This window comes from Brachionichthys hirsutus, chromosome 11 (assembly GCF_040956055.1).
Source record: "Brachionichthys hirsutus isolate HB-005 chromosome 11, CSIRO-AGI_Bhir_v1, whole genome shotgun sequence".
Taxonomy (NCBI): domain Eukaryota; kingdom Metazoa; phylum Chordata; class Actinopteri; order Lophiiformes; family Brachionichthyidae; genus Brachionichthys; species Brachionichthys hirsutus.
The window spans coordinates 13497691-13509027 of NC_090907.1; the positions used below are offsets into that span (position 1 = coordinate 13497691).

Below are 11337 nucleotides of genomic sequence, written 5' to 3' on the forward strand. Positions count from 1 at the left end.
TAAATAAGTACATTCAACACTTCCATAATGAACAGACTTCCTGGGAGTGAATTTACGATTCCTACTATGGTGACGCTATGACACGCCCTCCTCTACTTCTAATTGGTTGACTTTGAAATGTTCAAAATAATCGTCGCCACAATGTGAACTATGAACCAATCGGAGGCAGAGTAGGGCGGGTCATGTCTTCACCGTAGCAGGACGCACGCAGTCTTCTCTGAGTGACGTGTAAGGGAGGAGGAGTCTGAGCGGTTCAGCGTGTCTTATGCGAAAGGGGCGTTTCTTTAAGCGTCATATGCGATATTTAAGTGAGAATGTCTCCGGAACATTTGACTGCAAAGTTATCGCACGCTCGTGAGCAAACATGTCGGACGCGATCAGAAACATCGCGATATTTGGAGCCACCGGGATGACCGGCCGGGCGACCCTCACGCAGGCCGTGGCTGCAGGTGAGGAACGGCGCTCTGCCCTGTTTGATCTTTCTCTTTGGAGATTGCAGCAAACATTTTTTCATTATCAGACTCGGACGGAAGGAATCTTAAATTCACGCGCATGTTCACGCGCTGCGGATTTAATGAGCGTTTTTATTGGATTAGAAACATGAACGGCAGAGAGATGAACACATGAATGGCTTCAGAGGGGTTTCCTCTATGCTTCTGGTCATGGGACCAAAACTGCTGAGTCATTTGTGAGTTGCCGGTTTTTGCTGAGTCACGCCGGCCTCAGGCTGATAGTGGACTATCTTCAATATCTGGTCTCTACAGGAAGGGTGGGGTCGCTTTGATGTAGCTCATTGAAAAGACTCTTTTCCTACAATTCCAGTGTGAGGAAGTGAAAGTCATCATCATCATCATCATCATTACTATTTTGCCATGTTTGCAACAGCAGCAGCATTATGTCCCCTTGCCTTTATTCCACTTTGGCTTTGATGTTCAGGCGTACTTCCTGTCCATGGTTCCTCCCTCAGGGTACAGTGTGACCGTACTGGTGCAGGACCCCAGCAGGCTGCCAGCCGAGCACCAGGCGTCCAGCGTGGTGGTGGGAGACGTGCTCGATAAAGAGGCCGTGAAGAGAACCCTGGAAGGCCAGGATGCGGCCATCGTTGTCCTGGGAACCAGGAACGATCTCAGTAAGGCTCTACAGTCTGAAGGAACATGTTGGAATACCGCAAATGACTTTATGTCCACGAACAACATTTGCATGAACAAAAGATAACATTCATAACATAATCTGCTTTTTTATTGTGTAATTTGCACAATACAATTTTTTTTAAACAATGTTCCTGCACTTTTTATATTTCTGGATTTTCAATTATTGGTTTAAATCCTCTGAATTTATTTTGCTATTCTTCCTTTGGGTTTAACATTTTCTTTTTTTTTACACTAACTGCAACTAAGCATGTTTTTTTTGTTTTTTTTACATTGACTAAAGACTGATAGATGACTGTATAGTTTTTATTAGTGTCATATAAAACAATCTCTCGATCGTCATCCAATGATTTGCAACCTGCTGCATCAGTGGGGCAGAAGTTGAGAGCCTGAGAATTACAGCGAGTAGAGCTGGCTCCGGTGAGATCCTTCCGGCCCCAGTTTGACTCTGGTCTGATCTGCGCTCATCAGGTCCGACCACCCTGATGTCTGAAGGCACCAAGAACATCGTCGAAGCCATGAAGGCTCGTGGGATCCGCAAAGTGATCGGCTGCCTGTCAGGTACAAATCGTCATTTGTACCCGAGTACTTCAAGGAAATAGCAAATCTCAGATGTATGCATTTTATGCCATATTTGACCTTTCTGTGTTTGAAAACGGGAAAAGAGAACTGAATGCTCCTCTTTTGAAGTAAACTCTTCCTCATCGAGATTTCAAAATGCCTCCGTTTACCGGTGATCCTTGCCCTCATTCGATGTTCTTCCTCCGCACTCACTTTTGTCTTCATCCTTCCCAGCCTTCCTGCTATGGGATCGCTCCAAGGTCCCGCCCCGTTTAGTTCCTGTGACAGAGGACCATGACAGAATGTACGCGGTGCTGAAAACGTCGGGGCTGGACTATGTGGCTGTCATGCCTCCTCACATCGGTGGTCAGTAGGACAAAAACAACTCAGACGAAGATGAAGGGAAGAAGACTTTAAAGTGCTGCTGTCTTTGAAGTTTAACATCGAAGTCGTATGGGTAACCAACCATTTAGGACATCTTCTGTTACCTAAATAATAAATCAACTAGAGAGAATTATTTCTAGATTCTAGAATTATTTTTACATCTGGAATTGTGCCTGTGCTGTAACACGGGAGTGTCACTTTAAGAGGGAGGGACTCGAGTGGCATGATGGGAGGATTCTTCAGCATTGCGAGATAGGGCACTTGGAGGCGAGGGTCTGCGATCTCTGATTGATCAGCTCCTTGTGGTTTTTTGCCCCCCAGATGACCTTCCTCTGACGGGGAATGCCATGGCGACAGAAAACATGCTGAGAGGAAGAGCTGTCTCCAAACATGACCTGGGACATTTCCTTGTGAAGTGTCTGTCCACCTCAGAGTGGGACAACAAGGCTGTCGGAGTGTGGGGAGAGTATAAATAATGTTCTGAACAAAGCACCATCCGCCGCTAATCCTGCCGCTGATCGTCCTTTTGTACTTCCGTGGAAATACTGGAGAGAATATATTTGTTCATGCTGAGGCTCATTAATGAATAAAAAAATACCGCGTGTGTATATAGATTCAGAGAAAGTAGTAGAACCTAGTGTACCATTTTACAACGGCTTTATTGAAACCAGTGCAAATGTTTTACTGCGTGTTCTGCTGGAGATCCTTCCATTGCTCCAGTCCAGTTCTGTCTTTTCAAAGTAAAGGTCTTTACATATTGAGTGTTTTGCCGCCTATCTTTAAGTATTTCATCGTGTGGTCGTGCCTGTCGCTTCTTTGATTCGCAGCATTCATGTTCTATAGCTGTCCAGATGAAAAGTTTAATGAAAATAGCGCTGTGAAAATAGTAATTGTGTAATACTACGGTACAATACTTCAGCAGAGTATTCGTTTAGGGATGAGCACATTTATGCAACCATGTTGTTGTCGTTTTTCCCCACAACTTTTTCAAATGAAATATGAGATATGATGACTTTATTACTTTCCATCATTGCAAGCAGCAAATATAATAAATATAATAAACATATTTAAAAGGTGATCAAACAGACACTAGTTCTGCTATTACCACTCATGTCCTCCCTCACTACGTCCACGTCTCTTCTCCTGGGTCGTCCTCTAGTCCTGTCCTTTGCATCGTCCTCCCCAACACCAGCCACTCTCATGTCCTCCCTCACTACGTCCATGTCTCTTCTCCTGGGTCGTCCTCTAGTCCTGTCCTTTGCATCGTCCTCCCCAACACCAGCCACTCTCATGTCCTCCCTCACTACGTCCATGTCTCTTCTCCTGGGTCGTCCTCTAGTCCTGTCCTTTGCATCGTCCTCCCCAACACCAGCCACTCTCATGTCCTCCCTCACTACGTCCATGTCTCTTCTCCTGGGTTGTCCTCTAGTCCTGTCCTCTCCAAAACGCCTAACCTTCACTGTCCCTCTTATTGTCTCATTTCTAATCCTGTCCAACCTGGACACTCTCAAGGAGAACCTCAGCATCTTCATCTCCTCCACTTCTAGCTCCGTCTCCTGTCTTTTCCTCAGAGACACTGTCTCTAAGCCGTCCATCACGGCCGGCCTCACCGCTGACCCTAAGTACTTGAAGTCCTCTCCCTTCTTTACGTCTATTCCTTGTAACCTCACTGCTCCAAAAAAGATCTTCTCATTTACACACATGTAATTTGTCTTAAATCTAAAATAACAAATAAAAGTAAGTACAATTATGAATATATAAACTCACATTATTACCATTAATGTGTATTTATGGACTGAATGAACCAGAATTGGACAACTGGTGCCAAAAACAGACAGTGAAAAGCTGTTGACATTGGAGGTATGTGGGAGAATGTGCCGAATGAGGCAGGTCCGGTGTTTTAAAAGCTACAGGTCGCATTAAGGGTGAAAAAAATCGTTTCTTTGGTGCATTTTATTACATCACACAAACCTGGCACTTTAACCGGGCGGTGTAGACGAATGATTCTCAATGACAGCTTGTTTTGTCCCAGTAGTACAGTACTATACTGTAGTAAAGACTACTGATGGTTGCGACTGTCGTTGTGTCCTTAGGCAAGGCACTTCACCCACATCGCCCCGGCGCATGCGCACGCGGCGACCAGCAGCAGACTCCAGTTATAAAGTGTAACTGCTGTAAACCAAACTGCCCTCCCAGGAATAATCTAATTAAATATCACTTCCTACTTTCTTTTAGGCTTTCGCAAATGTTGTCCTGGAAATACTTGAACACTCTCAGCGCTTTCGGTCTGTCCTCCAGGTCCAGTCATGAGACTGTTTTATGATGAGAAGGACAAACAGTCAGATGAGTGGCACCTGGAGGAGCGATGGCACAACTGCTTTCAGGTCAAGTGAACAAAGGGCAGGCAGTATAATTCAGGAAATCCGCAGGCTTCCTTTCAAAATAAAACAATTCACCTCTGTAATATATTATCTATGTTCCTGTTCAGTTAAGCGTTCCAATATGTCAATTCCAGATGCAGAATCATGCAGGTTGTGTACAATACGAGAAGGCTCACATCATTCTGCTGAAGGTGGGACGTAAGGCTGCGCTGTGCAGAAATCAGTGTCGTAACACAATTGTCAGTTGAAAAAATAAATAGAATAAAAGTAGCTCTTTCATTTCATTTTATTATTTTACTTAACAATTACAGGTTCTAAAATGTACAAGTGCTTTACAAAAATATTAAGTAGCCCCTATCAAGACATTTCTGCCGACTGTTTTTGTGCAATATTAACTGGGCTATAAATCTACTATTAATATAATATTAACATTATATAATATTATGGATCCGGGTTCACCTATTCTATTCTATTCTATTCTAGAAACGTTCATTAGCTTTTGTTTTGTTTTGAGAGAGACAACAGGAAGTTGCTCTGAGTTATTTCCTGTATCTTGCACTATACAAATGACTTGTTACTCCAAGTGAACTGACTGGACCCCAGTTCTAAAACCAAACCTGATTATTTAACACGACATGTTCGAGTCGCGTGAGAGTAGACCTCGCTTCTGCCGGTTTCCCCGACGAGCAGGTCAATTATTTTTAGTAGATTTAATAGTTTAATTTAAAGTTTATTTTCCCGCAGTCGTGGTTTCCAGCTGACGTGTGATGTCGCTTGTAGCGGACTATTGTCAGTGAAATACTGTTTGTATCTGCTATCGATGTGATCGCTTCCCATGGGTTAAGTCTATGGAGAGAAAGGTGTGTCTTTTTATGCAATCAACCAAAGACAAGATTTGCAACCAAAAGTAATGGATTTGCAATTTAAAAAATATTTGCAAACAATGCTATTACAGGAGCCAAATGCGTGACGGAATGCGTTTCCTATGTTGTGCACTGTGTGGCGCTGTGGCCAGAAGGTGTATATAAGGCATGGCCAATCAGGCGGTGCACCGGTGTTGACCCGGAAGGGCAGACAGGTTTTGACCGCTTTGGCGGGATCGCTTCACCCAGATACTCGAGTTCGTTGAACGTAAGTTTGATGTATTTTGTAATAAATTAGTAACATTTTTACCTGTTTAATCCGCTTCTGGACTCTCCTGAGGCGAAAACAAGACGTAGCTGTGGATATTATTATAAAATGCTTTATTCCAGATTTAGCTGTTTTGGATTAGATTAACTTTATGAATCTGATGACGGGCAAATTCACACATAGCTAGATTGTTTTTATTTTAAAAGCAGCTTCACAGTAAAATTGGGTTGTCATCGCCTGGATCGGACCAGGAGCCAGGTCGGGAGCGCTGAGAGGGGTCAGGTCGGGAGCGCCGAGCGGAGCCAGATCGGGAGCGCCGAGCGGAGCCAGATCGGGAGCGCCGAGCGGAGCCAGATCGGGAGCGCCGAGCGGAGCCAGATCGGGAGCGCTGAGAGGGGCCAGGTCGGGAGCGCTGAGAGGGGCCAGGTCGGGAGCGCCGAGTGGAGCCAGATCGGGAGCGCCGAGTGGAGCCAGATCGGGCGGAGCCAGGTCGGGAGCGCTGAGAGGGGTCAGGTCGGGAGCGCTGAGAGGGGTCGAGGCTGGACTGGAAGGTTGGTCAGAGGAGAATTGTTGGTCAGATCCAAGATCAGTCAGGCCGGAGGTTCGGTCGTTGCTCTCGCCCTGAGAACAGCAGTTCACAAGACATGGTGAGGACGTGTTAAGGTTGTGCCTCAAATGTTTATTTAAATATGGAGTTTAAATCAGTGAGCCAAACACTAAGATAGTAAAATAGCATCAAGAATCAAGAAACTGAAGCCAGAGAATAAGCAAATGTCAGCTGACCTCATCGTCCTCGATGTTCTCCAGGGGGGGTCGCTCTTCTTCTTCAGGCGGCACCGAGAAACATCCCGCTCCCTCCAGTTCAGTCTGTGGTGAACAAATCATGAACCAGTATGTTCACTACATTCTGTAATGTTATGTTAGGACACCTGTTTAGCATATTCAGGACAATCAACATTAATATACGTGACATGATGTAATCAATCAAGGGGCTTATTTCAGAGGGAAGTAAAGCAGCAGCGCCAAATGAGTCAGGATTTAAACCAAATGAGTCAGGATTTAAACCAAATGAGTCAGGATTTAAACCAAATGAGTCAGGATTTAAACCAAATGTATTTTTGCTGGATTTGTTGTTGCCTTATTTCAATTTGTTCACTTTATCGTTTTCACTGATGCTCAGCTTCCGCTGCCGGAAGGACGTAACAGCGGTAACAGCATTAAAATAGCTCCACACGCCCCACACGGTGGAGTGGAGCCTGAAGGACGTAACAGCGGTAACAGCATTAAAATAGCTCCACACACCCCACACGGTGGAGTGGAGCCTGAAGGACGTAACAGCGGTAACAGCATTAAAATAGCTCCACACACCCCACACGGTGGAGTGGAGCCTGAAGGACGTAACAGCATTAAAATAGCTCCACACGCCCCACACGGTGGAGTGGAGCCTGAAGGACGTAACAGCGGTAACAGCATTAAAATAGCTCCACACGCCCCACACGGTGGAGTGGAGCCTGCTTTTAAGGGCACACCTTGAGGACTTGGTTCTGGCAGAGCTCTGGGTCTCCACTCTGGTTCTTCACATGCATCTCTGGCTCAAGAACGACCGCCGGGCCCAAAGGAGCCTCAACAGCAGGCGGTTCTGAAGAACTCGGGTTCACTGGAACTTGAGTAAATCACAGAGATTTATTTTTGTAAATGTATGCAAAAGAAAGGCAGTGAAATAGGAGAACCCCCTGCTTCCCAAGCCGAATGTAGCAGCAGATATGATGGAGCGTGAGGCGTTTGAGCTTAGCGCCGCTTCATGACGACTCACACGATAACTGAATTAGCATTTAGCCCGATTACTGTAAAGTAAACAGCAGCAACGACTGAAACGCTTCCGTGAGACGATGGAACATTATCTGCTTCTCCTATTGTTGGAATATGTGATCTCATTTCAGTTCTGTTTATTAAGTGTAATTGTTTATTATAAATGACATGTATGCAGATGTAGTTCTATTTTACGACTGTCTGTGCGTGTAAGTAGATGAATCTGGCGGGAGCTCTCGCCCTCGATTGACGTATTTCTATGGATGTACACGATGTTCCCGTAGCCACGAAGAGAGCAGTAATAAAATCCTTTCTTTATTCCTGCGCAAACATGGGAGAAGAGGAAGCTACAGGTTACGGGCCCAGACACGAAAACAACTACGAACTTTGGGAAGTGAAGTTTCTCGGACACACGAGGCTTGAAGGTTTGAAGGATACGATACTTTCAACCGCCGAACCCGACCCAGAAAGGAATGCAGAATGCTACGCAGAGCGAATTCAGTTCCTCGACGACAAAAGCCTGTCTTTAGTAACGAGGGAAGCGCTCGACATCCTGCGGGATCGTTACGCCAGTCAGGGTAAGCCCAGAGTGATTTCTCTCAGAAAGGAGCCTGATGAAACCATAACGGAGGATATCATCAGAGCAGAAAGGGCAGTCACCGCTTTAAGAAACACGAAGCTGATCATCGCTATGGTTACGAAGGGACTCCCTCATGGCAAAAGACTGCCGCCAGAAATCAGTAGCTAAATGGTGCAGCTATCACAGAAGCACAGCCCACAACGATGAGACCTGCAGAAGAAGATCCAGGCCCAAAGAAGATTCAGTAAAACGAACGAACAGGAGGAAGATAAACTCACGTACGCGTTCAAGGTTGGGCCTGAAATCATCAAAGGAAATGGCTGACATCGCACATCATCACACAAAAAGACAAGTTCACGAGGTTCAAGGAACATTTCAGCCCAAATAAGCACTACATGGAGCTTGCTGATGGAACCAGGAGAAACAACGTGGCCCTAAGAAGAGGGGACGCAGAAGTATTCCTCCAGGACAGTGAAGGAAAACCTGTCCCGGTAACCTTAAGGAATGCCTTACTCATCCCATCATATCCTCAGGACCTCATCTCTGTGAAGGCAGCCACAGCTGATGGAGCCAGCGTGATATTCAAAGAAGGACAAACAGACTCATAACCAGAGACGGGACAGTTTTCATCAGAGGAGCACGATGGACTCTACGACATCAGAACGGTCAATAACCAACCGTATGATGATGCAGTAAATGACATAATGTCCAGAGATAAACTAGCCCGTGATGCCAAAACATGGCATGAGATGTTGGGACACTGCAATGTCCAAGATATATTAAAATATGTACGTGTATTACGGTCGTCTAAAATGTATCGGATCAGACAGCGGCACTGAATACACAGGAAATGCTTTCCAGTCCCTTCTAAGGGGCATAAAGCATGAAACATCAGACTCTCCCCATCCAGACGGGACAGCAGAGAGACAATGGGAAGGTGTTTGTTAATAGAAAAAGGGTTACCAAAGGCTCCATGGCCTTATGCAGTCCAGAATGCTGCCCCAAACGTACGCTACAATGAAAGGCTCAGAAATACTCCTACTTCATGCTGACAGGGAGGAGGCCTGATCTTTCAAAGATGTGGGTTTTTGGGACTGAGTGTTATGCATACAAGCATGACAGCAAGAAATTAGATCCCAGATGTGACAAAGGAATATTTGTATATTTGTATACCCTTGAAGAAAATGCTAAAAGAGAAGAAATATTCAAAACAAGATATGTAGCCAAAGGTCAAACAGAGGGCATCGACGATCACGGAACGTTTGCTCCAGCAGCCAGCATCACATCAGAACATTTATCAGAGACGGGAGAAAAGCTTGTGCAGCTAAAGAAGTCTCTCTACGGCCTAAAACAATCAGGAAGGAATTGGTATAAACTTAAAATATTTTTTTAACTATGGCAGAGGAGATAACATCCTGAATTGACATGAAGGCTTTACTTTCAGTGAGGACGTGTCCAGGATTTGTTGTCCAACAGTCCAACAGCCCAAAGTCATCACCATTTAAATCATTCTTTGGTATATTGCAAACAGCAGATATGAGCATAAACATATATTTATCTATAATTCCAGCACACAAAGGCGGATTAACAATCTTCTTAGCAACACTTCCAGTCTTTGCATCTAATAAATTTGAGTTCATTTAATGCAAAGATCAGTTTCAGCAAACAAATTATATCAAGCTCGACCCTTATCAGCCCCCTGCTGGGCAAAAGGAAAGTTACTTACGTTCGGTGTCACGTCAAGTGCACGTTTTGAACGCTGGTTTTCCCGCCATCGTCTCGAAGTTGAATTTTTTAAGAGCAAGCAACGAAGCAGCTGTTGTGAAAGACGCTCAGACTTCACTGTCGTTTGTCACTGTAAGACATTTTAGGTCGTTTCAACTTGCAAACCAAAGTTCACCTGCTGCCTTGAAAACGCTAATTAGCTCAACTTTAAAACAACCTTTGTTTCAACTCATCTCTTCAAGTTATCTGGTTCATATGACTAAAATGTTTAAGTTCATTTAACTTTGTACTCCAAGTTGAAACAACAACCAACCTTACATTATCAGTGCAGCGAAACCCACATTTTGCTATTATTGTAACACACTTTCAAGTTTTTTATTTGTTTAACTTGCCATGTCAAAGGATTTACATTTTAAATGCGTTTCTACTTTGATATTTAAGTTATATTAACTGATCATTGGAAATCTGCTTTATGAATTACAAATAACAGTCGTATCACATATGCTCAGAAATGTACATTTTAATATCCAGTTACACAATGTTTGATCTTAAATCCGTGCAACAACACAGATAATAAATATAAAACAACGGCACACATTATAACACACCAAACAGTCCAATAAAATCTATACTGTATGTAGGCAGGAAACCAAAAAACAGGCTCCTCATATAAATGGCTTGAAATGTAGTCGTGTGGTGGATTTCAGCAGCAATGCAAACTACACAGCTCGGAACAAAAGGCCTGAACAAGTCCCGTTTACAGAGAGCACTGATGAACGGTCATGTCTGGACGGCTACAGACGAGATCTCAGCAGTCCATTTCTGAGTCCACGGATTCTCGCTGAGCACTGGTCGGCTTTGATGCTCATCACAACCTTCTGGAGGAACTCAAAGCAGTACTTCACGTTACGGGGGTATTCCAGGCCGAGGCAGTAGATTGCCCACATTAACATGACAAAACCTGTGGGCACATCTCTGAGGTCATGTAGGTATCTGCCCTCCAAGGTATCTAGAATATACATGTGATTAATTTGATTATAAAGATAGAATTAAGGGGGGAATTTAAGTTCCGCATGTTCGTGTACCCCCACGGAATAAGATTATTGGTGCGCTTGTCAGGTTTGTGACACTGTAAAAGAGAGAAAATCAGAACCAAGCCCCAAAGATTCAACCCAATAACATTTACTTGCGGTAAGAAACGAGACTCGTATTCTTTCTTTCAGCAAGGGAGAATGGAGCTGCTCTCTAGCCGCGCCATCGACTCTCCCAGCAAGGGAGAGTGGCTGCTGCTAGCTTCGTCCTCGATTCTCAGAGAAACAGCTCCACTCCAGCTGGTTTTATTAGCAGATAAGAATGTGTACGTGCGTAAATCACCCAGAAATGAAGACTCCAACCTTGAGCAGATAGCTCTTCCTCACAACACAAAGTGTTCACTTCTTCAGTCTAGTCAGCATATAACAGATCTACGATTGTCACATACTTTATGAGTATCTTGAGTATTGATTATGAAGGAAATGATTATAAATGGCCTTAAAAGAACCATGACATAACTACTGCTACTGATTGGTGAATTAATGATAAACACATTCGCAGATTTATCTAACAGCGCTCCATGAGC

The 11337-nt window shown here is 44.3% G+C and overlaps 1 protein-coding gene across 1 annotated transcript; it reads left to right on the forward strand.

The window, feature by feature from the left end:
- The first annotated feature begins 338 nt into the window (after positions 1 to 338).
- Positions 339 to 2854, forward strand: blvrb (biliverdin reductase B). The gene is made up of 5 exons (XM_068745425.1): positions 339 to 449; positions 968 to 1129; positions 1620 to 1709; positions 1944 to 2075; positions 2415 to 2854. Exons 1-5 carry the CDS (start codon positions 365 to 367, stop codon positions 2567 to 2569), a joined length of 624 nt encoding a protein of 207 aa, XP_068601526.1. The 5' UTR covers positions 339 to 364; the 3' UTR covers positions 2570 to 2854.
- The last annotated feature ends 8483 nt before the right edge of the window (positions 2855 to 11337 follow it).

Excerpts from the sequence above, each read along its gene's own strand:
- blvrb (XM_068745425.1), top strand. The coding sequence starts at position 365 with ATGTCGGACGCGATCAGAAACATCGCGATATTTGGAGCCACCGGGATG. Across the intron at positions 450-967 it reads CACGCAGGCCGTGGCTGCAG|GGTACAGTGTGACCGTACTG; the intron begins GTGAGGAACGGC and ends TTCCTCCCTCAG. Across the intron at positions 1,130-1,619 it reads GGGAACCAGGAACGATCTCA|GTCCGACCACCCTGATGTCT; the intron begins GTAAGGCTCTAC and ends TGCGCTCATCAG.